Source organism: Leishmania major, chromosome 33 (assembly GCF_000002725.2).
Source record: "Leishmania major strain Friedlin complete genome, chromosome 33".
Taxonomy (NCBI): Eukaryota; Euglenozoa; class Kinetoplastea; order Trypanosomatida; family Trypanosomatidae; genus Leishmania; species Leishmania major.
Genome location: NC_007285.2, coordinates 1,551,926 through 1,577,653, shown reverse-complemented (window position 1 = coordinate 1,577,653; position 25,728 = coordinate 1,551,926). Strand labels below are relative to the sequence as shown.

General features: G+C 58.7%; 8 protein-coding genes across 8 annotated transcripts; all 8 read right to left on the bottom strand.

The window, feature by feature from the left end:
- Positions 1-2,699: 2,699 nt before the first annotated feature.
- On the bottom strand, positions 2,700-3,884 carry LMJF_33_3270 (delta-12 fatty acid desaturase; the record flags this gene model as incomplete). The annotated part of the gene is made up of 1 exon (XM_001686037.1): positions 2,700-3,884. One exon carries the CDS (start codon positions 3,882-3,884, stop codon positions 2,700-2,702), a length of 1,185 nt encoding a protein of 394 aa, XP_001686089.1.
- A 485-nt stretch (positions 3,885-4,369) lies between these two features.
- Positions 4,370-7,219, bottom strand: LMJF_33_3260 (ABC transporter family-like protein; the record flags this gene model as incomplete). Its single annotated transcript, XM_001686036.1, has 1 exon — positions 4,370-7,219. One exon carries the CDS (start codon positions 7,217-7,219, stop codon positions 4,370-4,372), a length of 2,850 nt encoding a protein of 949 aa, XP_001686088.1.
- Positions 7,220-8,371: 1,152 nt separating this feature from the next.
- Positions 8,372-9,436, bottom strand: LMJF_33_3250 (conserved hypothetical protein; the record flags this gene model as incomplete). Its single annotated transcript, XM_001686035.1, has 1 exon — positions 8,372-9,436. One exon carries the CDS (start codon positions 9,434-9,436, stop codon positions 8,372-8,374), a length of 1,065 nt encoding a protein of 354 aa, XP_001686087.1.
- Positions 9,437-11,373: 1,937 nt separating this feature from the next.
- Positions 11,374-11,805, bottom strand: LMJF_33_3240 (h1 histone-like protein; the record flags this gene model as incomplete). Its single annotated transcript, XM_001686034.1, has 1 exon — positions 11,374-11,805. The coding sequence occupies one exon, from the start codon at positions 11,803-11,805 to the stop codon at positions 11,374-11,376; it is 432 nt and encodes a 143-aa protein (XP_001686086.1).
- Positions 11,806-12,396: 591 nt separating this feature from the next.
- On the bottom strand, positions 12,397-12,717 carry LMJF_33_3230 (putative 60S ribosomal protein L44; the record flags this gene model as incomplete). The annotated part of the gene is made up of 1 exon (XM_001686033.1): positions 12,397-12,717. The coding sequence occupies one exon, from the start codon at positions 12,715-12,717 to the stop codon at positions 12,397-12,399; it is 321 nt and encodes a 106-aa protein (XP_001686085.1).
- A 639-nt stretch (positions 12,718-13,356) lies between these two features.
- On the bottom strand, positions 13,357-14,961 carry LMJF_33_3220 (conserved hypothetical protein; the record flags this gene model as incomplete). Its single annotated transcript, XM_001686032.1, has 1 exon — positions 13,357-14,961. One exon carries the CDS (start codon positions 14,959-14,961, stop codon positions 13,357-13,359), a length of 1,605 nt encoding a protein of 534 aa, XP_001686084.1.
- A 3,621-nt stretch (positions 14,962-18,582) lies between these two features.
- On the bottom strand, positions 18,583-21,237 carry LMJF_33_3210 (putative beta prime cop protein; the record flags this gene model as incomplete). The annotated part of the gene is made up of 1 exon (XM_001686031.1): positions 18,583-21,237. One exon carries the CDS (start codon positions 21,235-21,237, stop codon positions 18,583-18,585), a length of 2,655 nt encoding a protein of 884 aa, XP_001686083.1.
- A 2,773-nt stretch (positions 21,238-24,010) lies between these two features.
- LMJF_33_3200 (putative cation transporter) lies at positions 24,011-25,015 on the bottom strand (the record flags this gene model as incomplete). Its single annotated transcript, XM_001686030.1, has 1 exon — positions 24,011-25,015. The coding sequence occupies one exon, from the start codon at positions 25,013-25,015 to the stop codon at positions 24,011-24,013; it is 1,005 nt and encodes a 334-aa protein (XP_001686082.1).
- Between the last annotated feature and the right edge of the window lie 713 nt (positions 25,016-25,728).

Below are 25,728 nucleotides of genomic sequence, written 5' to 3'. Positions count from 1 at the left end.
TGGGCAATGCGCTCTATCCGTTCCCTCCTTTGGCAATGCAAGGAGCAGGTCGCCGCTGAGTTCGCCATAGCGACAATCCGCTCCGAGAAGAGAAGCGGTTTCAGCAACACCGAAGCCAGGGTGAGGCGGCTAGCGACGTGAGTGACGCCGAGTACTTCTACGTGCGGGGCGCCGCCCATTCTTTTCAAAACCGGTCTTGGTGTGCAAGACTCGTCGTGGTGAGCGCTGCACACGTGCTCAATATCATGAACGCGAGCTTGCGGGTGCTCAAGGTGAGCAATGCCCTCCCGGGGTGCAGTGTACGCTCGCTCCTGTGAAGTGTAACGCGGAGGCGACACGAAAACGCCAACGACGGACAAGAGTATCGGCAAGGGAAGTCGATGTATACGCACAGCACACATTTGCGCGGAAGAGCGGCCATGATGCGAACAAGGTTGCACCTGCTCGCGCCTAGTGACAAAGCCGCAATTGCACAAGTGGTTTCTGGGGCTCGACGCACCCGGCGCCGCGCAGTCGCTAAACTCTCGAGTGAAGGATCATCTACAAAAAGTGATGCGGCGGTTGACTTTTGCGGTCGAGTATGGCTTTCAGAGAGCGATTGCAGCTCTCACGTAGTACAGAGGCCGTGTCTTCACTTGCTTGTGCAGCGCACTCCACTAGTGGGGAAGGCTCGGCGTACAGGAGTGATCTACATTCATCGTGTGCGATCTCAGTGAACAGAAAAAATGGAAGAGCGTAAAGAGAAAGAACCCGGCGCGTCGTGTGCCGACATCCCGCACCAAGTATAAGACACACCGGGGCACGCAAACGGCAAGATATTACGTTTCATGTCACAGGAGTCATCGCAGCATCATGGCGCTCCATACGTCAGAGAGGAGGTTCACCATCACTGTCAACAGTACCGTTCATACTAACAACGTCTGACACTAGAGCTGCCACATAAAGGTTTCAGCGAAGAGACCGAGTACGACAATGTCGCCCTCGTCATCACGGAGGAGGAATGCAACACCATTGCTTGTGCGTGGGCTCAGCTGGATGGAAATCTGGACAGCATCGCAGCGGCGCTACGCATGAGACTCGCACAAAACGATTAGTGGGACGAGAAGCAAACTAGTTTTCTCCATGTTCGCACCCTGCTACAACGATGCCGACAAGCATCGGCCTGCAGCCACCGCTCACCTAGCTCTGTCGCACTGGGGCTTCATCCTCGTCGCCTGGGACGCGCCCTCCGGCTCGTCGAACCGCGCCATGCGTCCAGCACGCTCGCCCTGCCCTTCATCGCCTACTCTTCCTGTACCTGCTGCGCGATCGGCGCCTGTCGTGCGCGTGGCGGGGGAGGGCGGCGGTCCAGGTGCGTGCCGCACGACCGCAAGGAGGAGCCTCGCCGGCCTCAGGGGTCAGGGTCCTTCCGAGGCCCGGCACACGCTGTCTGTATGCCGTGCTTCGCCCCTCCGTCCGCTCCAGCCGCGGCATCGCGTAACGTGGCGTGGGGATCCCTTATAGTGAGTCATAGGGCCAACACCTGTACACACGCCCTGTCGCAGAAGCGCGGAGGCACCATCAACCCGCCTCCTTTATCGTGCAGCACGTGGGGGCTGAAAACCAGGGTGGCCAAGTGACTTGGGAGGTCTGTGGTGGGGGTGAAATGCGCCTCTTGCAGGATACAGACTTGCAGGGAGGGTTCCTCAAGGAGCGGGCCCAGCGGCTCCATTTGGTGTCGTTCAGTCCACTGCCATTGCACGTGGTGCAGCATAGGCTTTGCCAGAGGCCATGCTCAATATGACGGCGGCGCGGCCAACACGCCGAAAGAGTTGGCGGATGCAGATGTTTGGTGGGTTGTCGGGGCCGCTTCTGCGGGGTCGGGGTGCGGGCTCTCGTTGCAAGGGGTTTCGAAACCGCTTTGCGCCAGGGCTGCTCGCGGGCAACCTCCGCGGCAGATGGCGCTGGCCGCGTTGGCAGAGGGTTCCCCGGGCTCTGCGCGGGATGATCCCGTATAACCCGCCCGAGCAGGAAGGGAGGTGGGGGGGGGGGCCTTGCCCGGCGCGCCAAGCATCCGCGGCGGCGGCAGGACAGAGGAGAGAAACGGGGGGAGGGGGGGTGGGGGGCCTACGAAGCGAAGGCACGGCGGGGGGAGAAGGCGGGGGAAACGGTCGCCAGGTCGGGTGCATCGTGTGGGCGTTGGGCGCACCGAGGCGCGCAGTTGTGTGGAGATGTCTTCTGCAGCGGCACACCGTCGTCTGTGCACCGTTTATGCTGATACGTAAAAATGGGAGGTTTTCAACCATGAATTATTCGTCGAGCACTAAAGGCAGACAACAGAGGAAAGTGGAGCACTAAATTCCGAAACAAACGAGAAACGAGGGTAAAAAGTGCAGACGCGAAGCAGTCTTTCTATCACTAACTACTTCAGAACGGCTACGCGAGAAAAAGCAAAAAAGTTATTATGCATGCTTCCGATGACAGTATCGAAAGGCGCCGGGCCTCGCCATTCGATGCGCAACATCATCCGATCTTCTCTTTACTGATATCAGCACTTTTTTTTTGCGTTGTCGCGGGCGCATGCAAACTTGCAGCATGCGGCGCGAGAGCAGAGAGTACGCAGCGATAGGAAGATGGGAAGTGACGAAAAAAAGTGGAGGGAAACAGCTCCTGTGGCACACCAGGGGAGGGATGTGGACTAGGTCGGCATCTCCACGAAATTACGCGCGCTTCTTGTTGAAGCCGTAAAACACGCTGACGCCCTCCGACGGGACGACGTAGGCGCACTCCTTCCAGCTCGTGCAGAGTGCGTCAATGAGCGGGCGCCTGTCCTCCACGTAGTTGTCGCCGAGGATGGCTTTGATGTGGTGGCGCGTCACCTCGATCGCGTGGTAGAAGGGCATCTGGCTAAAGAGGTGGTGCACGACGTGGGAGTCGTGGATGTGGTGCAGCCAGTTGTTTATGAGGAAGCCGTAGTCGCGGTCCACTGCCGCAAGGGCGCCGCGCACAAACGTCCAGTGCTCGTGGTTGTAATGCGGGATGCGGATGTCGGTGTGCTGGAGGTAGGTGATGTAGAGCAGCCAGAAGTTCACCCACATGTACGGCACGACGTACCAGCACAAGACGTTGTAGGCGCCGTACTGGTAGGTGCAGAGACCCAAAACGGTGAGTGCGGCGAAGATGCCGATGTCAGACAGCACAATATCGTGCGCGTCCTCCTTGCGAAAGAGCGGCGATGAAGGCTCGAAATGGTTTGTGCGGCGACCGTAGTCCTGGCTCGCCACATTGAACAACAGGTACCCTGGCCAGCCAAAAATAAACATGATCAGCATGTTACTCACCATCACCAGCGGCGTCTCCTCGAGGAGGTCGATCACCTTGCTTTCCTTGCGCGGAACGAACACCGTATCCTTGGTGAGGTGGTTGGTGTGCTTGTGGTGGTTGCCGTGGGTGATGCGCCAGCTGTGGTACGGGACGAGAACGGATGAGTGGAGGAGAAGGCCAACTGCGTTGTTCAGCGAACGGTACGGGCTGAAGGCCTGGTGACCGCACTCGTGGGCGAGCACCCACAGAGCAGTGCCGTTGAGGCCCTGCACGAACCAAAACACGTTCCACACAGCCAGCTTCACCGCGCTGACGAGCGACCAGCTTGCCCAGGTGGCGCCAGCGGCTTCGTACATACGGCTTTCAAGACCGGCCAGCGCAGGCATCACCGCGCGATACATGATGCAGTACACCACAAGCAGCTGGCATATGTCGCGGAAGACGTAGAACATGCTCCACACCGCGGAGCGCTCAAAGTACTTCGCGGGAATTAGGTCCTGGATCTGCTTGATGGTGAGCTCCGCCGACGGCACCCTGACGTCGACGTCCTTCTTCAAGCCAGCCTTCAAGACAGACTTCATGGTGGCGGGTGGGGAAGAGTGAAAGAAGGGCAAAGGCGAAGAAGTGTCGGGAAACGGCTAACGGCAGCGCACGTAGACACAACAGCAGCGACAAGGGCGAGTAAGCTGTGCGGTGAAGGGAAAAAAGTGGTGGGTGGGTGGGGCGCACATGGCGTGTGCGTGTGACACGATGAGACGGAGCGAAAGTGAAAGTGGCGGACAGAGATGAAGGGAAATATGCGGAGCGACGATGAGCGAAGGGGGGCGGCAGAGATGCAGCACGATTTCTCCAAACCACATGGGGTGTTTTTTTTTTCGCGTGCCATTATTACTAGCATTAGCTGCGAGTTCCGCTTATCAGGGTGTGTTGATGTGCACGTGGATAGTAGCAGTGGCCAACAAACAACAACCATGTATCAACGCAAACAAACCATCACCTGCAAGAGACCCCCCCCGTCCGCCCCTAGTAAGCCCTTTCACTGTTTGGGCTTTCCAATGCCTCGTCGTCAGCTCACTGCCTGTGCACGGTAGAGGGTGCAGAAGAAAGAGTCGTCGCCACCGCGGAGAAGCTGCGCCCAGGTCCCTCGCTCTACAATGCGTCCATGCGCGAGAACGAGAATCTCGTCCGCTACGCGCACCGACGCTAGGCGATGTGACACCATAATGCGCGTGGCGTTCCTCCGTCGACAGAGGTCGCGTGGAAACAGCTTGGCCTCCGTCACCGAGTCAAGGCCGTTGGTGCATTCATCGAACATGTACACACCTGCGTCGTCTGCAGGCACCATAAACGCACGAGCCAGCATGAGTCGCGTCACCTCCCCGCCACTCCATTCGCTGCACCGCAGCGGCTCCCTCGACCCGCTGGGGCGTGCAGCCACCGCTGTATCGATGCAGGCCTGTTGGAGGGCCGCGGTGATGGCGCCACCACAGGCTGCCGAGAGGTTGCCGTACGCCACGTTGCGCTCCACGCTTATCCCTTCCAAGAAGCAGGTGTCCCTGTCGCATTGCCAGCAGTTCCCCAGTCGGCGGCGAAGCGCGCGCGGCGGGATGCACTCGATCGGGTGGCCGTTTATGCGGATATGTCCTTGCGTCGGCGCGTAAACACGTGAAAGGAGGAGCAGCAGCGTACTCTTCCCCGCCCCACTGTAGCCCACGATGCCGAGAAAGCCACCGGCTGCAACGTCGAAAGTGATGTCGTGCAGCACGTCACGCTCTGTGCCAGGGTAGCGGAAGAAGACGTGATCGAACGTCACACGCCAGGCAGCGCTCGTGTCGTTGCGGGGACACAGCAAGGAAGGAGGTGTGTTGTAGTGCGCCCACGGCTGTCCGTCGAGCGTGGGTCGATGCGTGTGCTGCACGTGCACAAGGGTTGCCACGCTCTGGGTGTACGCTTCATGCTCGTCATAATGCAACTGAGCCGTTTGCACGTCAAACTGGAAGGACGACACAAGCGTCCACGGTCGCGCCGGCGGCACGACGAAGACGGCGCCGCTGTCCACCACCCTGGCCACATCGTAAACGGCCGCCACAGCATCCTCTGGCGGCAGTGACGTTGTGCCGTGCTGCGCACGCGACTGAGCCTCGGTCGCGGCAACAGCCGCCATTATCGGGATGCCGTTGCTGCTGGAGAACACCTTGTTCATAACGTCCTCCAGAACGTCGCCGCCAAGGATCCCAAAGTCCATCGTCAAAGTTGACGGCCAACTCGGTGGCAGAAACAGGCCGTCTCCGCTCGCACGCCGCAGACTCAATGTCGCGGCAAACGAGGCCGGCACTTGCGCGTCCTCCGCAGGGGATGCACAGAGCTCGCGTACGGCGTTGTACCGAACACGGAGAACCTCGACAGCGCCGTCGGCAGTGGAGACGGCGCGCAGCACCTGCTTTGTTGCCCTGAGGCACGGGCGCGGCGACAGTGGCCAGCGAATGTGCTCCGCCAAGAACTGCACCACGGCAGATGATGCGGATGCCGTGTCAGAGGGAGATACAGCAGCAAGTAGCAGGACTTGGAGGCCGTAATGCGCACGGCACAGGGGAAGTGATAAGCGACACTCGGCGCCGCCGACCCGCTCGCGTGGGGCCGTGCAACACCCCTGCTCGCCGGCTCCGTAGCGCACGAGAAACAACGTCATCAGACAGGCACGCGTCCAGCAGCGCTGCAGCCAGTCCAGCCCTTGACGCGTCAGCCACCCCACCATGCAGGCCACCGGAAGCCGCCACACCGTGCGCCATCGCTGCACCCGCTCCGCCACCACGTCTAGCAAGCGGTCAACGTCCGCGAAGGAGAAGTTGGTGACCACGCCAAGTGCACTGTAGACGCGGCCTGGTAGGGGCCAATGTGCGTCCGCAACAAAGTCGAAGCGCGTGAGCGCCAGCAGCGTGTCCATCTTGAGGGTCATGTGGAAGCGGCGCAGCACGGCGTCTGATGCGGCCTCTTTGGCCGAGTTGAAGAGATGCGAGACGACGGCACCGAGGGTGGCGCTGGCTAACATGCGGCCCGGTGCCGAAGTCGCCACCTGCCGCACAAAGCGCCTCCACGTGCAAAACTGTGCGGCGCCGGTCGCTGTGCCTTCATGGAGGACGTCTATGGTGTAGCGAAGCGCCGATGGCACCGTCGCAGACGACGTAGTGCACATGAGTCTCGAGATGTACGTGACGTTAACGACGGCAAGGAGGGCGAGAAGCGCCTTCGCAGGAGGAGTGCATGCGTTATGGAGGAGACGTGCGAAGAGGACGAGAGAGCGCATGGTACAGCTCTCGTCACGATTTTTGCGCACCGCCTCTGCCAGAAGATGCCGCGGAGGGGTGCTGAGCAGCAGACGAGACGAGGCGAGCGGGGCCTCCAGGAAGCGCGTCACATGGTAGCGCCGTTCGAGAAGCATCTCGCACATCGCCAGAGCAGTTGCAGCCTCAGAGACGTTTGCTGCTAGAGCATCGGCGCTGACGTACGCCTGTAAGTGCGCTTCCACAACGGCGCAGAGGCAGTTCCACACATCCGCTTTTGCCGCATCTGGAACCGTACCGCAGCGGCACGCCACAGCGTAGCAGTCAAAGAGTGGAAGTAAACCGCAGCTGAGGCTGCGCAGCCGTGCCCGGGACACCTTGATGCGCCGGTGTGTCGTGTTCAGGTCAATGACCGTCGCCGTCGGATCCTCGGTGGAAGGGTAGACGCCGTCGCCGGTGTTGTCGGCGAGGCGTCCAACCGCGTCAATAAGCGACTCGGCATCACGTGCAGCTCTCGAGCCGACCCGCAGGCGCAGTTCCCGACGGTTGCTGAGGTTGACGATCGCCGTCACCACTCTCACAGCCGTGACGGTGGCAAGTGGGATGGCAAACCACGGAGCATCAGTGAGTCTCATTGTTGCAGCACGAGTAATTCAGCGATAAGAGGCTGTGCAACCAGCCCGTGTGAAGGCGTGAGAATGCATGAAGCGCACCCGAAAACACTACACAGAGGGTGAGAGCAGTGAAGCGGGCAAAGGAGGGAGGAGGGAGAAAGAGCAGCGCTTGTCACAGCAGAGGACGTGGTGTGCAACACCGACATACGTGAGAACGAGATCACGCACGCCTAATCGACCGAAGAAGAGATGAGAACAGAGGTGATGCTACGTGGCACACCCTCGTGACCGAAACAAATCCACACGCGCGCAGTCGTCGCGTACGACTTTAGTTTTCAGAGGTGCCTCACTGGGGACTGCAGTGTCTCTGTACGGGCGACCGTTAACGACACACCTATACGGTGCGTGCACTCTTCCGATGTCGAGCGCCGCCGTAACATCGGTACATACTCGCTGTTGTTTATATTGGAAGCACGCAGCCGCGCAGATTTCTATGAAGTAGACAGTCGCAACTCGCTGTGTATGAGCGGTGCGATCAGGCGAGGAGGAGGAGAAAACCAAGAGAAGACAACGGCTTATCCATACAGCACACAGTTCGACGGGTCATGCGGAGATGGGCAAGGCGGCTGCACGCAATACCACGCCTCTGATTATCGCGCCTAACCCCTCCCCGCCCACATGAACACCCTTGCGCCATCCCTTGTTGCCAGGCCAGTACACCAAAAACAGCAAAGGAATCCGTGTCGTCAGCACGGCAGCACCGACATCACACACACACACACACAAAAAAGAAAAAAACAACACGTTGGGCACAGCATCTATCGCGCTGTATGAAGCACGCCCCTCGTCCGCGACTCCTGCTGGAAGAGCAGATAGAAGGAATGAGAAGGAAGGAGGAAATCGACGAAAGGCTCTTGCCATGTGGTGGTAGAGGCGGCGCTGACTTGTGACGCACACGGTAAACACAGTCAGCGCGCGTTCGGAGGGCGAATGTGGGCGCCTCGTCGGCTTCCCTAGCATCGTGCCAAGCAGCACACAAAACGAAAAGAACAGGCTTCCGTCACTCTATTGCAAACTCGCATGGCGCACGCTCACAGTGTTCGCGTTCGTCTGCGCCATAGGGATCTGTCAGCTACCGGAAACGAAAACGCAGGCAAGCTCACTCGTCGCTTTCTACAAGCGGAATAACCCTGTTGGATTCTCGGCTATCACCCAGGTTCTCTGGGCTGCTGATGACGAAGCAAGGGCACTCGGCACTGGTGCGACACGAGTCGACGGTAGTGCTGTGGCGCGTTCCTTCGCCTTCTCTAAGTGCGCCACAAAATCTTCATGCGCGCTTGCCAGTTCCTCCAGGTCGGCAGCTGCCAGTCGACGCGACTGTGATGGTGAAGGTAGCAATTCGTCTGCCGCGCTTGCCTCCTGCACTGCCGACGTTGCTGCCGCTGCCTCGTCAAGGGCTTCCACTGATGCCGCACTCGGCACATCCGTGGGGACGTGCGGCGGTGCTGATGCAGGTCGGCCCCGCCGTCGTGGCGTGGTAGGCTTCTTCGCAGGTGCCTCTACCGCCTTCACTTCCGTCGGCGCCGCTTTTCGCGGCACCGTTGCCGGCGCAGTCGCATCATCAGAAGTTTCCAGCAGTGTCGTGGAGCTGGCGTTCACGTTGCGCTGGGACTTGCGACTAGTCGACGCCGCTGCCTTCGGTGCCCGCGCCGGTGTTTCCGCCTTCTTCTCGCTGTCAGCGACCTCTGCTGCGTTCATGTGCTCCGCGATGATAGCCTTAACGCGTGCGTCTCGCTCCTCCATAAGCCGGTTAAGCTCCGCGGTGAACTCATTTTCCTGGCTGGCAGTTGCGGCTTCTGCCTCCGCTGTCGCTACCTCTGTGCGCTTCTTCACGAGCACCTTGACGCGCGCAGCCCGTTGCTCCTGGCGCCGGCGGATGGCTTCCTCGAAGCGCTGTTCCGCCTTGGCAGCCGCCTCGGCTTTAGCGAGCGCTTCCATCTTCGCCTCGGCTTTCGCCTTTGCCTTCGCCTTTGCTGCTTCCATCCTCGCGGTCTTTTCGACAAGTGCCGCGACCCGAGCCTTGCGCCGCTCCAACCGCTGTTGCAGCGTGGTTAAGAAGCGTTTCTCATTTGCCGCTTGCTTTTTCTTGTCGAGCACTTTGGAGGGCTGCCGCACAAGCTGTGCCTTGACGGACTTCGCCGCCTGCGCCTTCCTCTCCTCCGCCGCTTTCTGCGCCATTTCCCTGTGCACTGCTGCAAGTTCTGCCCTCGCGATCTTGCGATTTCGAGCATATCGCGTGTCGTTCCTCGTCGCCACTTCGTCAGACTTGCCTGCTAAGGCTCGCCGTACAGCGTCGGCGATTTGACGCTGTCGTCGAATTCGGGCTGTGCTGATGAGTTTGATGAACTGTTTCCCAGCTGCCAGCTCCGCCTTGCGGCGGAGCGCTCGCTCCGCAGCTTTTGTGTCTTGCGCGCCCACCTTAGCGCTCGGTCGGAGAACGGGTGGTCGCCGTACGCGCCCACCAAACAGAAGAAGCGTTCTCAACATCTTCTTCGAAATGTGGGTAGTGAGAAGTCAGAGAAACAAAGGAGAAGCGGCCCTTAGAAGCGGTAAGGAAACAACTCGGTGGCGGTGGCGGCGGTGGGGGTAAGTGTGAGGCAGAAGTGACAGCACCGCCAAATACTGTCGTTCGCTTCCAGGCTGTGCCTCTCTCGCTCTCTGTTGATACGTCTATGTGTAGGACTGGGACCTGGTAGGCTGCCCGTAATCACACCAGACAGGCAGATAGACAGATACCAAATCACCACGTCTGTGCCACGGTGCATAAGAGGATAACGGTGATGATGGGCGGGGGGGGGAAGGGGGAAAAGAGAGACGCAGAGATTTCAGATACAAGAAGCAACCTTGGTAACACCAGGGCCTCTGTAAAGCAACAACAACAGCAACAAGATAACATGACTGTTGGTCGAGGGTCGGTGGGAGAGACACCAGCATACGTGTCGATGCACGCACAAACATACCATCTTGAAACCATCCTCGTTGGAGGTAGAGGGGAGGGCGACAAGAAGAGGACGGGGAGGTGAAGGAAGGCGGCTCCATCGTGGGGAGCCCCGTGATGCAGCTCATGCGCACGACGCCTTGGACGTGTCGTCTTCGGCAAAGTGTGCAGCTGTTTCAACGCTGGATATGTTTCGTTCTTAAAGGTAGTCGTGTGCCATCCTTGCACTTGCATTATCATTTCTATGCCTTTTCCTCCTCTGGAACGCATCCCCCGTTTCTCTGTGCTCTCTGCTCACTGTCACGGGCGCACGCGGAGTCGCAGCGAGGGAGCGCGAAAGAGAACGAGCGAGAGAGAGAGAGACGGAGCGGGAGAGAGGGGGCGAGGAAAACGAGTGATACGGGGGCTCATGTTAATCATTTGTGCGAACGCAGCTCTCGCGGACCTGCATCTACTCCTACACCTACAGTCGTAACAGGAAGGCATGAACACAGGTGCGCACGCACGGAGAGGCTGAAGCAGGCGAAGATGAGAGTGCGAGAGGGAGAGGAGGAATTGATGAGGGTCGAGTGAAATATGCGCCACGTACCACAAGACTAAAAGGAAAAGCGAGGGGAGAGAGGAGGAGAGCCGAGGGTAAAGACCCGTCCACATCCACACACCCCACAAGATTCGGAAAAAAGAAACATCAACCAGTTAGGAACACGGACGCTACACGAAAACAACAACCAAGAACGAAGAACAATCCCCCCCCCTTCCCTCGCACAAAGGAAAAGGAAACCGCACTTGTGCACAGCCACGCAAATACACACACGCGTACGCGTACTCTCAGAGGGAGGGAGGGAGGGAGGGGCAGCGACTGTCGAAGCACTAACCCAGCTCAGAATGAGTTCGCCAGCGAACTCATGTTGAATGGTGTAAGACGGAAAGAAAATACGGCAGGATAATCTATGAGAGGGATGGGTGATGGGAAAACTCCGACGACGGCTCTGAAGAAGGGAAGGACGCGGGGGAAGAAAGTGGGGATGCATGAGCGAGAGAGCGCGCGACATAAGCAGGAGTGATGCCGATTCTGCCTCAACAGCTCTAAGCGCTGTCAGCGTTGTGGCACCTCCTCGTTACCTCCCCTCTCATGAAAGCTGTCGGCTTCATCTCCTCAGCTCGATGAAAGGTGCGCTTACTTGCGCGCTTTGGCTGTCTTGGCCTTCTTGGAGATCTCCTTGGCGGCGCTCTTTGGCGCCTTGAGCTGCTTCGCGTGCTTCACCTGCTGCGCCTGCTGCGCCCTCGATGGCGCGGCGGCCTTTTTCGGCAGCTTGACTTTCTTCGATGGGCGCGACTTCAAAGCTGCCTTGACGTGCTTCGACCCTTTGGCGGCGAAGGCCTTCCTACCTGCAGTAGCGGCGGCGGGCTGCGGCTGCAATGCTTCCATCTTCTGGGTGCGGAACGCGCGGACGCTGCGCACGCCCGGAATCGGCGGAATGCTCACCGCATTCTGAGGGGCAGCCGGCGCCGCGTGGAGGGCAGCTGTGGCACCCGCAGCAGCTGAGGTCCTGCTGCCAGCCTTGACTGCGGCCTTGCGGGCGAGGGCACGGTGCGTGAAGCGGAGCATATTGCTTGTCGAAGATACAGGGAGTTTGACAAAATGTTTCGGTAGGGGGTGCTGGTGTGTGAGGAAGGCAACGGGGGGGGGAGGGAAGGAGGGAAGACTACCGGAGGGAAGGAGAAACGAGAAGATGCAGGCATTGTAGTGGGGGAGAGAGGGGAGATGCGTTAAAGAGTGGGGGGACTCGAGTACAGAGGGCGACTATTGTATTCAGGCGCACACGTACGCTCGCTGACGGAAGTGCAGAGATGCCGGCAGCGTCGTGGTTATTGCATACGGGCCTCTGTAGCGATAGGGACGAGGAGCGGTTGCTGCCGGCACGCACCTGCGGCGTCGGCACGCACACACAGCCCGACTCTTGCGGCCCTCGAGACCCCATACAGGGCGCTCTGAGAGATGACGGTGGACGAGAAAGGCGGCGAAGGCCCACCCCTGAAAAGCTGTGCTGCTGCACGGTTTCTTTTCTGCTTGGATCACGTTAAGTAAAAATCAAAAAGGTATGTTGCAACCATAAACCAAAAGAAAAACGAAAACATGATGCCTGGGGGTGGGGTAGGCTTCGCTGTGCGTGCGGTGAGCACGGGGAGCGCGAGTGGCTTACCAGGTGGGATCCTTGTTGCCGGTCTTTTTTTTGTCGTTCAGCTCAAAGTGCTTCGTGCGCTTGAGGACAACCTGACGGATAGACTTGCAACCAGAGCACTGGAGCTTCAGCACAATCTTCTTGGTCGTCTTGGCCTTCTTGTGAAAGACAGGCTTGGTCTGACCGCCATAACCAGACTGCTTGCGGTCGTAACGACGCTTACCCCGAGCAAAAAGGCGGGCCTTGCCGGCCTTGTACTGCACCACCTTGAACGACTTGTGCGCGTTGCAGCGCGCGTCGCCGCAGTGCATCACCTTCTTCTTCGGGTAGTTCACCATTGCTTCGCCCCTATCTGTGAAAGCCTTGTTGCCGATGTACCGAGCGATAGCACGAAAAGGGCGGCGGGGCACGCGGGTAAAGCGAAAGGAAGAGATAAGCGCGCCCGGCGTGCATGCGTGAGGACGAGTGGGGGGAAAGATAGAGAAGGGAAAGTGGTGGAGGCAAGAGCAACCAGGAAGCGCGTCATCATGGCAATGCAGCATGTACACAGATCCCCTGTCTCGTTCTCAGCAGAGGTGACTCTGCTTTCTGGAGCGAGGTGCAGCAGGAGCGTCGGTTTCAGCTGTGCTGTTGAAACGGGGGCAGAGAGATGAGAGGGAGCGTTACGTGTGTGGGTGTGTGCGGCTGGTATGAAAGGCGCCACGAGAGGCGCAACCAGATCTATCCACGGTGAATATCAACACCGAAGACTACGAGTGTGGACACCAAGACAGGCGCGCACCGCAGTGGCTCTCATACGAGAGTGGAGCACAGGAATAAAAAAAAAGCTGCACGCGTGATCTACACCACATCGGATACGAGCGGCAAGAACAGTAAGAGGGACGTGTGCTCTCGTGCGGCGAGGGGACGGGCAACCCACCTTACCTGCGGGCATACACGGTGGCGCGGGCTCTCTCTCGGGGCACCGCCTCTCTATGTTACTTCTCGGAAATGTCCGCGTATTCGTCGTTCGCCGACGCCGCCGTCTGCTCGCGGCAGTCGTAGGCGTAAAAGTTGCGGTAACTCAGAAGAACAGGGAGAACGGTGGCCTGCTGGCCGGACCTCTCGATGTCCTCAAACGTCACCCATTCATGCCAGGCGGGATTGATCATGTCCACAATTTCGGACAGTATCGACTGTGCCGAGATGTCCACCATAAGACCGTTGGCGAGCAGCTCGCTCGCGATCTCCTTGCAGAAGCAGTGCAGCGTCGCGATCTTGATGTGCGTTTTAGTGCCGTCGAGGTCTAGCAGCGCCCAAATGTACCGCATCGCCGGCCGCGTCGCAGCGTGCTCTGTGGCAATCACAAAATTCAGGTACGTCTTGTAGTCCATGATATGGCGGGTGCCGCTGTGACTCACGTGGCACTCAAACACGCGCTGAATTGAGAGCTGCGTGAAGCTGTCGTTGCTGTAGTGCGACAGTTCCTCGCGAGTCAGAACGCCGTCGCCGTCGGCGTCAAGGGCGGTGAAGTGCTCGTAGATGCGGCTCATCAGTGCTAGGGAGAACCAATTGTCCATGCTGAGCAGCTCCGCCGGCACGTAGTCCATCGAGGCGATGCTCCAATAGATCTGCTCCCGCGGCACCTGAATCTTCACCTCGCCATCCAGCAGCTGCATCTGGTAGACGTCTGAGAGCGCGTTGCCGTCACCCTCGTAGGACAGCACCAGAGCTGCGACGGTATCGTCGGCGTCCGCGGCCGGCGAGGCGAACTTAGCCGGCACTTCCACGATGCAGCCTTTCGGGTATGCGATGACGGCGTCCTGCGCATCACTCTCGAACATGCGCAACAGCTCAGAGAACACCTCACTCTTCATGAAAGCGTCAATGGGAATTGCCCCCACGCCACGTGTGTCGCACATGAATATAAACTTGCGGGAAGCGTGGCACAGGTAGTACGGCAGCATCCAAGGCGGCATGTCCCGCACGAGACGCAGGTTGGGGACGAGGTCCGAGATGAACACTTCAATGTCCTCCTGCGTCAGCCCATTCGATAGCGGCGACGACGCACTTGGCGGGCACGGGAGACGACCGCCGATGGCACGCTGCGCGCGGTTCACGAAGATTGGCGGCGGTGCTGAGGCATCCAGCTCTAGCTCGACTCGAATGCGAAACAGCAGCAACCGCTTGGCGGCGAAGGCGTACAAGGGAGCCGCTGGCACGGCGCCCTGCGACGAGCGCGCAAAGGCCAGAAACGTGGCCGGCGAAAGAAAAGGATGGTGGAAGTAGACGCTACGACGCCAATCCCGCACCTGCGCATCAGCGGCTGCGTCTTCGTCGGGCGTGACGTGGAAGAGGACGTCATAAACCATGTTGCGGTAACCCTCGTACGTCAACAACAGGTCATCGTACGTGTCCGCAGCTGCGCCACCCTCGTTCTCAACCACGAGGCGGTACTTCACAATCGCGTTCCAGAGCGACGCCGGATTGGTCGATGCGTAGAGCGGGGTGACACGCGCGTTGAGGTACTCCTTCTTTCGGTTGTAGGCCTCCTCGAGCGCGGATCGCTGCGTGCCCGAGATGGTGTAGCCGAAAGGGAACATCTTTGCGGGGGCGCAATTGTGTACTGAGCTTTGCTTGAACCCGTGCGGGGTATGCAAGTCATCATCGGTTGCCACCACAGAGAAGAGGAGGACGGTGTGGAGGAGAGAGAAATTTGGTTGAGGGGTCGTTGGACTACTAACCACGTCTTGCGTCGCCGAGGGCGAGAGGAGGTGTGGCAGGCAAAACACTCCAAGGAGTGCGCGGCAGAGACGGGCGTCGCCAGGCCGAAGACGTTGGTACACCAGCCTGTTATGATGACCCCTTTCTCTCGTGTGTTTGCGCGTGCCTGTGCGATGCATGAACACCCCTGTGGCTGCCTGAATGCCGGGGTGGTGGTGGTGAGTTGAGGGGGAGGGGAAGGCGAAGAGTTTCAGGGAAGAGCGTGCCAGCCGAAAAGCCAAAACCCTACGAATTTTGGTCTGCGTTTTCAACCTGTGCCCGTTCTCTGTTATGCACAACATGAGCTCACCTCCTCCCAACTACCCCCCTCCTCCGGACCGTCTCACTGGCTCATTGCGTAGTGCAGTGCAGCCATACGCACACGCCTCGCGGCAATGCGTCCACCAAGTCGTCGGAGCGCGGCCTCTGCCTCCAACGCGACGTACCCACCCGCCTCCCAGGTCGCCTCACGGCCGCTCCTATCATGCCGCTCGCGACGTGTTGCATTCCGCCTCGCGGCGGTTCAGCCTGCCCACAAGAGCAGGGAACTCACCACCGACTAACCCGCACTTGGCAGCGTACGCGTGCAAGTGAAACGCAGGCACCAGTTTGCCGCGCAACTCGCAGCTAATCATGCCTGAGTCATCCTGTTCGATGAAGCAGGAAAACGCCGCGACACGAAAGACATCGAACAGCCTCTCCTACTTGAGTCGGTCGTCATCGAAGCACCGTCATCCTTGATGTGTGTGTGCGTGTGCATTTTTGAGGTTGTCAGGGTGTGCGTGAGACGGACTTGGGGAGGGAGGGTGGAAGAGGGAGGAGAGTCGAAAAGATGCGGTGAGATCAACCTGCTCAGCAGGCGATTGGGTTCCACGCCAGTAGGGCACGCTCGCTGCTGAAACGGGCAAAACAAAGGCGCGAAGGGCGAGAGAGATGGGCAGTAGCAGATCGAAGAGAGTCCAGGATGTTCAAGTGCGCGACGGCACCGCCTTGGTCGCTGTCACGCTCATCTTTCCATCTGGAGAGGCAGAGTGTGCAGAAACCATGCGAGGCGCTTGCACGCTGAGCCTAAGAGAGCACACGCTGAAAGTGTGTGTGTGTGTTTGTGCCGCGAGTGTCCTCTTTGCAGCAACGTATCCGTGAGCGTGCGCGTGACTGCATGGCGTGCCAAAGGCCCGCTGCGAATGCGCCTATACATGTACGCCTTATGCTGGTGTGTCTATGACGCGATCTGTGTGTGAAAAGTGCTATGCGACAGGAAGGAGCGCAAACAACAACAGTGGTGGTGCATAAGCCATCTCCGCGTGGGCCACGAGCGATGAGAACACCACGCACAGCTCATGACCGGCATCGCCTTCACGTGTATGCTCGTCGCGCAGAGGTACCGCACACCTTTACGCACGCTTTGGGGTACCACAAATCACGCACATCACGGCATCGTCGGCAGGGTTGAGGGAGTGGCATGCTTGGCAGACCCAACCAGCCGCCATTCCCGTCGTCACGTCGGAGTCTGGCTGAGCGGAGAAGGATTCTGTGTTCGCCGCTGGCTGTGCTCGGCTGCAGCGCTTACACACCTTTCGCCAAGAGAAGTTGTACATTTCGCACGCCGGGCACGCCCAGTCACCAGGATGACGCTTCAACAGCCTCTCCTCGGTCGTTGCGGACGTGTTTGAGGTGTGAAGCTTGTGGCACTTGCGACAGTGCGTGTTGCGCGCGAAGTTATGCGCGCCGCATGCGCAGTGCCAGTCTTCCGTCATGAATGGCTGTGGAGGCACAGACTCGTCAGCGTGCGTACAAGGGAATGCCGCCACTGCCGCCGCCGTGTCGGGCACCGTGGAAGGAGGGGAAGAGTCCGCAGCAATCTTTCCGAAGCCGCTTTTGCGAGTGACCAATCGCGCCCTGGCCGCTCCGCAGGGCTGTAAGCGCGGTCGCGTCCGCAGACAGTGTGTGCACGCCACGCGTTGCGAGCCGTTGAAGGTGTAGCAGGCCGGACACATCCAGGCACCTTCGACAGAGCAAGCCTCACCCTCTGCAGGGCTGCTGGTTTGCACATCGGTCGAGTCGCTATCATCCATCCGCATATCGGCCAGAAGCGACAACGGCGATACAGACTGTGCGGCAGGAAGGTCAGTGCGCTTCTTGTGGCAGCTGTAGCATTCGGAATGAAAGTCGAAGTTGTGGAGGCCGCATACGCACTTCCACTTTCCAGGCGCCGAGGCCGCGTAGCGTTGCGTTGCGCAACAGACTGACGGTAGGCAGCGCTGGGCAACAGGCGGTTTCACGCGCACAAGGCCTCCGAGTTTGAGCATCTCTAGTCGATACGTTTACCCACACCACTTCCGCTCGCGAGAAAAACAAAACTTAACGGGTAGCGGAGGGAGAGGTGTCTCAGACGAAGGTGGGGCGTGTTGCGCTGGCGAGGATTACAGTGTTGGGTCGACCCACACAAGGAACAACACACACACACAGATACAGACACAGACACAGACACCGCCAAGGCTTACTTCCTCAAGCCGTGAAAAAAAAAAGACAGGACACCCACGCCAACGCGATAGAACAGACAGCATCGTGACCGCGGCAACACCGCCAATATAGGCAACCTCAGATTACAATAGAGAAAGACGGAGACACGCAGCGGGAGAGGCGGGGCAGTTGAATGCACGCATGCAGCCATGGAATCATACAGCGAACACGTACATCGAGACAGAGGTGGCGCCAGAACTGTGAAGTCGTCGACAAGCACACCCGCGCACAGAGTGTCATGCGCAGGCAATCCCGTTCCCCGTTCGTCAACATATCCTTTGGCTTGAAGCGTCTCGCACTATGGCACAAGCTGCCATCACGTCGGTGACGTACCACCTTGCATTCCTCCGCGACAAACGTCGCTCACGCCGCTGCCGTCGGTTTTGGTGCTTCGCGATATGAAAGCCCATTTCTACACTAAAACACTGAACCAACACGCAGTCACATACACTCACAAGCACCACCTTCCCTTTTCAATCCTTCATCCCCCGACGCACACACCCGCCATACGAGGAAAATATTCTCCCACGCGTGCTAAGCGACAAGGAAAGGTAGAGGCCACCTCCGCCCAATCAATACACAGTGGTAGACGGGAACAGAATGAGCAAGCATCATGGCGACCCTGAAGACGACTGAAAGACACGCAGACGCTCTCATGCACACCACCGCAGGACAGTTACCCTGCACCACGGACGAGAGGGAGGGGGGGGGAGGGAAGAAGGGAGGCGGCGTACCGGCGTGGCATCCTTACACAAACACACACACACGCAGCGGGGAAACCCCTTTGGGCAGGTGCTTGCGCTCTGAAGTGCGTCTGCGAAAGAGCGTGAGAAAAGATACAATGTGACACGAGGGCGCTCGCAGGGTTCAACGTCGTGCCGCGCGCCCCACTTTCTCTTCTCACCTCCCAACTAATCTTTTTGAAACTTTGTTCTCTTCTAATCTTCTCCCCATGTTTCCTCTTCGTCCGCCAGCTCCTGCATCCCGCTGGGCTCGCTGTCCACGTTGTCGGGGAGCGGCGGGGGGTGCATAAGCTGCTGGGGTGCCGCTGCCGCCGGCTGGAACCAGTCGGCAACAGTTGGTGCGGTGCATGAGCCGTGTAGCGACGCGGATGCTCCGGGAGGCGGTGGCTGTGCGTTCAGAGGGGCGTCAGCCTCGGATCCTTTTGGAGGCAACAAGTCGACATTGCGCAGCGACGGAAACAGGTTCGGGTAGGCTGCCGGGCTGGCGAGCGCTTGACTGACGCGAGGGATTGAGGCGACCGACACCCTCCACTTGGCCACGGCGTCCTCGATGAGGCTGGGGTAGTAGGTGCGTGCGTAGAAGGCGGCGTCGCCCGTTTTGCCGGTCTTCTGCAACAGCTCCACACACTCGGCATGGCGTTGGGTGAGGTGGTAGCAGGTGAAGGCCAGGTTGGCTTGCCCTCTTTGCAGACAGCGGTCGCCAAGGCGCGAGATAGCCTCCATGTCGTTGAGGGACGTGTAGATGAGCAGCAGTCCGCTCCAGTCGTTGCACTTCTCCAGCGACTCGATTGCCATCTCAAAGTAGCCCTGCTCCAGTGCAATGTCACCCACCTGTTTCCAGTGCGACGCAACGTTCGCCGCGCTGGCGATCTCGTGCGCCAACAACAGTTGCTTCAGCTGGACCGCCAGGTCGAAGCGGCGCTCGTCATCCGTGGCGATCTCCAGCGCCATCTGCAGCAGCCCACGCGACTCGACAAACCGCGACAGTTTGTCACGCAGACTCACATCGATGGTGGGGAGAAGTGCGTTGGCGGCATCAAAGTCCTCGCGCACGATGGCAGCCATGTACTCGATGGCGTTCACCTGAAGGAGGTAGCTCGTGATGTTCTTCTTCTTGTCTATGCAGAAAAGACGGTTTTCCTTTGGCAGGTAGCCGAGGAGGTACTGGTTGCGACTCAGCACCGCGATGTTGTTTATCTCGCCACCAATGTAGTAGTTGAGACGATGCACCTGATTCATGTAGACAAAGCAGTCCCCCACCCACGCCACGTCGCGCACCTTTTCATCCAGCTCCTCCACAAGGTCGAAGGAGAAGTCGAGGCCGTCATCGCCGGTGGTGGTGTTCTGCTCGAGGTACTGCGCCACAGCGTCCGCGTTGAACTTGAGGAGGAAGACACTGCTGCTAGTGACGAGCGCCACGAGCTCGCCCGTCGAGTTCCACTCGAGCGCCGTCGGGGTCTCATCGATCTGCCGGATCAGTGCGAGCGTGCCCCAGTCGTAGAACATGATGCTGCTGCTCGTGCGCACCGCTAGCAGAGGCCCGCCAAAAAGCTTATTGGCCGCCTCTGGCAGCGAAAGTGCGGCGCGCCCCTTGAACCCTTTGTGAATCTTCAGCGTTGTCGAGCCCTCCAGCACGGCGTAGGCGCCGCTCTCAGGGCCCCAGACGAAGGAAACACACTGCCCGTACGACTTGGGACGCAGAGAGAGGGACGATATGATGGTGTAGCTGTCGTCGCCGAGAACGCAAATGAACTGGCCGTTTCCGGCGTGAACGATAGAACGGGCCGTCGTCTCGACGGTGCCCATGTCCTTTGTCGCAACGTTCAGCACCTCGCCGTCGGGCGTCTCCGGCCCCACGGCCTTGATGTCCATGCGCGTAATCTCGTTCCCTGTCGCGACCAGGACGCGACCGTTGGCGTCCATGGAGAAGACGGGCTTGTCCACGCCGACCTTGTAGGCCCGCACCCCGTTGTCAAAGCCGGCAATGAGCATGTTCGAGTGGCGCTTTGTTGTCAGCGACCACCCGCGCCCCATGTCGGAGTGGTTGCACGAGTACAGCAGGCGGAACGTCTCGGTAGAGAAGGCGGCAATGCTGTCCGACTCGGAGATGGAGTAGATCACCGGGAGGTCTGGGTGGAAAAGCACGCTCGCGACGTTGTCGTCGTGAAAGGAGAAGACCTGTAGGCACGCTTTGGTCTGGTAGTCCCATAACCGCACCGTCCTGTCGTCGGATCCGCTCAGTAGGTACGGCTTGTCACCGCGAGGGTAGAACTCGACGCAGTTCACGCCATCCTCGTGGCCCTCCAGTTGGTAGTTTGGCGTCGGAATGTGGATACGCCACACCTTGATGCTGCAGTCCATCGAGGCGGAAGCAAACGTGGAGGAGTCCTTAGGGTTGAAAGCGACGGCCATGCAAAAGTGCTGGTGCCCCTCGTAAGTCATCTGTAGCGTCCACCCCTTGCTCCAGTCCCACTGCCGAATGGTCATGTCATCCGCGCACGTCAGCACCAGCGGCAGCTGCTCGTGAACAGCGACGCAGCGGATGTAGTCATCGTGAGCTTGAAATATCTTCGTCCGCTCCATCGTGTTGTAGTTGAACACGCGCAGGTTCATGTCATCACAGCCGCACACAAAGCTCTGCAGGCGGGGGATAAAGCGGACACAACGCACTGGAAGACCGGTGCCTGTGTCGAAGGAGCGGACGAGTGCCTGCGTCTGGTAGTTGTACAGGTTGATTCCACCAGAATACAGAGCTGCAATGAAGATGGGCTCCTTGGGGTGCATGTCCACCATCTTCACGCGCTGGCTGGAGGCGGTGAATTCCACCGTGGCGGCGGTTCCGGCTGACATCTTGGCGCTTCTGCACTGGCGGGACGTAACGTGTATGTGCGTGTACAAATCGCGTCCTCTTTTTTCCTTTCGACCTCTTCGTTTGTGGTATGTGGTGTCTGCTTGACAGACACAGCAGCACTTGTGACTCTCCCGCCTGCTGCCGCAGTCGCTGCAAATGTGGTAGACGAGAGGAAAAAGAGGCACAGACAAGGAAAAGCTATGACGTGCAGTGATGTTCGGAGGAGTTCGTGTGTGTAGGTGTGTGTGTGTGTGTGTGTGTGTGGACGGGAAGCACGCAATGTTTCACCCGGCAGGCGCGAAGAAGATCAAGAGAGAGAGAGAGAAAGAGAGAGATTACAAGGTAAGGAAGGGAACACCGCTCTTTTTCTTGTGTGGAGGGGCAACCCCCACCCCCACCCCCATCTACCCTTTTGTGCACAGACAGGCAACTAAATGCAGACACAGAGAGACGTGCGAGGGTGCTTGCGTGGGACCCTCGCTCCCGTAATGGATACATGTGTGCACTCTCAAGCATCGCGGAGGCGACTGAAACGGTAAAGAAAAAAAGCAATCTCCGGTTGTGGTCGCCTTGCGGTTCGTCACTGGCGCGTAGTGGGTACACAAAAGACAGACAATGAGTGCCGTCACTACAGCGGGTTGTCGCTTGCCTCGTTCTTTGGCGGTCGTTGTTGCGCTTGAGCCGCTTCGGGAAGCCAACCACTACTGTGTTACAGAAGCCCAAAACCAAAGTCCAGCGTCAAATGGAACTGTAATCGCCACGAGCACGACCACGCGGCAACTGCAGCTGGACTGCGGGATATCTTGAAAAAGAGAATACACGTGCGAGAACTCCCTAAAGCGCGCACAAGCAAGCACACATGAGTTGCACATGGGCTACGGAGAACTGCCGCGCAGAACTTTGTACACGAAGACGTCCTCCACGCCGCCGAAGAGCTAACCATCATCCCACTACACCTCGACATGGCAAACATTCGAGTTGTGCAGCACGAGCACATACTTTGCGCTAGCTCATGTGGCTGGTTTCGGACAAGTTTCGGCACCAGAATCCCTTGATGAGCCTACGGCTGCCGCATGTGACCGCCGTGCGCACAGAGCTCGCCTTGTCACCGCAGAAGAACAGGTCTCGCGTCACCGCACTGCCGTCAGGGCAGCCTCGCTTCAAAAAAAAAAAAAACAGATATCAGGGGCGCAAGGGGCGTCGACGGGGCTCACTCCCAAGTGCGCTCACAAGTCCACGCGTTGTGTTCTCGGTCTTCTGTGGCGTTCCGAGGAACGCGTAGCGGCAGAGGTAAGGGGAGGGGAACACAGCTTGCACAGGGGCAAGTCAAACACACATCCCACGAAGACGAGCAGTTGAGCGGTGAAGGCCCACAACTCGCACAGTGGCAGTATGCTTCAGTCCGCGTCTGTCGCGCACACGTCACGGACACGTAAGTCCAGTAGAAAGACCACATTCGCCAGCGCTGCAGATGCGATGGAGTGCCGAGCTGCCTATTGAACGTTGACCAGCTTTACAAACAACAGACGGTGCGTGACGTGAAACTCATTGGGCTACGACGCGCGCGGTATTACGCAGAGGTGGGCGTAGCCGACGCCGTAGTGCGGCTGCTCCTCAACCGTCATTCGCTAACACTGTGATTACGCTCCTACAATCCCGCCACTGGTGGGTGTGCCAGGCGCGTCTCAGCCAAACTTGGACGCCGACATATTATATGCGAAGGCGCTGTGAGTGTCGACCATCAAAATGTTTGAAAGACTCACACCCTCAAATACGCTTGCACACCACTCAAACCCAGTGTCTCCTCTGCCAGCGGTAACGCTTGCGCGACCTCTTGGGGCGACACAATCTGCATTGAATCTTGTGGAATCGGTCAGGTGGAGTGGCCGTCCATGTTGTGAAGCGGCGATGTCAGGGACGTGCACATCCAGCGGCTAGATGGGGGCTGGTAACAAAGGAGGTGTGCGGCGAGAGCTCAGCTGATGCGACGTCGCTGGAACCCCCCCCCTCCCCCATGCCCTCTGCGCAGCCTTGTGTTCGCTAGGGCGCTTATAGACTTCACCGGTAAGCACAGGGCTGCGCACGAAAAAAGGAAACATAGAAAAGAAGCAGTCTCTGCGCGCACATACAAAGAGGCCGGTCTGTGTCCGTGTCAGCCGCCGCCGTCTTTTCCCTTGCCACATTGCCTGCTGAGCGCGGCGAAGCGCGGGGTCCGTGTCAAGAGAGATGGAGGCGGTTACATAGACAAGCCTGTGCAGTATGAGGCATAGACACCAGCACGCAGAGAGAAACATGCAGCGTGCAGCATACTGAAGGCCGAGCGCGACGGCATGTAGGAAGCAGCCATTCAGGATAGAAAAAAACACCGCCATACAGCCACGCTTGCAAACACTGCTGCGTCGAAGGAGGGAGGGGGGGGGCAATGTCAACAATGAGCGCAGCAAGAGTGCAGTCATATGAAATGATGCATCCGAGCAGACACACAAACAACTACATAGGGTATAGAGAGAGGAGGAGGGGGTGGGCGATGCTATTCATGTGAACGGCTTGTCGCACGCCGTTCGGAAACGTGCCGTTGTGCCAGTCCTTAAGGACTTTGTCTTGTGACATGTCACGATGAAAAGTGTGCTAGAGGGGGGGGGGCGGAAGTAAAAGGAGGGACAGAGAAAAGTTGCGTGCGTGGGTGGGAAGGCGGCGGCACGACAAGCCAAGTTGACCCTCCCCTGCCCACTCCACGCAGTCAGCCGCGCGCTCTCACTCACCGAGACTCTTTCACACGTGCTGCCCAATCAGCACCATGATACTTACGCCCGCCCACAAGGCTACCAGCATTGCTAGCAGGAACCCGCGCGGCGAGCGTACGTTGTGTACGGTCGACTGCATATCGGCGTAGAAGTCGCCCACCAGTAGCTGAAACCCGATGTAGAGCAGAATACCAGCACATACCGAGTCCAGAATCCCCTGCGTTCGAAGGTAGATACTGCCCTTGGTGTTGATCATGTGCTCGCACACGCACATAATGCCAACGGCAGTCCCCAAGGGAGCTGAGAGAACAAAAACAGCAGCGAACACATACTCGGTGCGCAGGGTCAGAGCTGCATCCACGAGCCGAGAGCCGAGTGCAACGCCCTCAAAGAACTGGTGAAACGACAAGGCGCACATCAGCGTGTAAAGCTCCGCGTCGGCACACACGCCCACGGTGAGGCCGACGAACAGGCTGTGCAACGAAACGCCAAACTCTAGCAAGACAGCGGACAAGATCTGCGAGTCAACACTGCCCTCCCGGCTATCGAAAGCGGAGGCGGACGGGTGGAAGTGGTGACCGCCAGCTTGAGAGCCGGACAGCAAGTGTTGGCTCTCCCCATTGGCAATGGGGGGGTTTTGAACGGCTCCGAAGTCATCGAAAAAGACACGCAAGCACGCCTCTAGGGAGTGCACGGCTGCAACGGAGGCGATACAGATGATGTAGGCGAGCGATTTGGAGAGGTTGCAGAGGGCACTCGGCATGCACTCGCTCGTGAGGGACTCGTTAGCCGGTTTCAGCATGTGAATAAGTGCTACCCCAAGCACCACGCCGGTGGCTACAGATTTTCCAATTGCGTAGGCATACTCGGGCACGCGAAAGGCAGCAACACGCTTACCGAGGATCGGCAGTACGGTACCAAGCAAGGAGCAGCTCAGGATTACAAAAAGGGCGAAGACATGCCACACAAGACTATAGTTTTCGTTTTCTGTCGCCTCGCAACTCGATGGCGACGGGGTGCCACTGTGGGTCATGGTGGATCACTTTTTGTGTGTGCGCACCCCTGTGATGTGCAAAGTGAATTACTTTGAATGCCTCATCGGGTTTGGCGCGCACAACAACGGAGGCATGACAGGGGAGGGGGGAGGGGGTAGAGCAAGTTGGAGCGGGAAAATAAAGGGAGAGTGAAAGGGACAAAACTGCAAGCAGAACCATACAGGACGATCATGCGGCGCACCTGTACCGCGGTCCCGAGACGCCGTCGCAACAGCTGCTAATGTCGACATGCGCGTCACAGAAAGGTGGACAGAAGGACGTGTTGCAGAACAGCTCGCGACACGGAAGCACGGCACCGAAGCAGAGAGCAAGTGCTCTTTTAGCTGTCATCGATACCACTGGTGTGTGATACCATTTAGGCATGCCAGCACGATGAGTCGGACGTCGAGCCGCCGCCGCCGCCACCTCAATCAGCTGCCTTGTGAGATGCGCTGTTTGTTTGGTTAAGGTGCAGCTAGCACGGTTCTCACCCACACACACGCAGACAAACGCATACCTACACGCATGAACACAAGTGCAATGCACATCGATGCACACGCAAGTACCTCAGCGAGCCCCACACAAAAAGCTCTTGCCAGCGCCCTCCCAATGTCTGGCAGGTAACACACGCCAACAAACAAACGCATTTCGTCACATCAACCAAACACACCACAGCGCCGGGCGTCCATGCCACGTCCTCCACCAAAGTTGA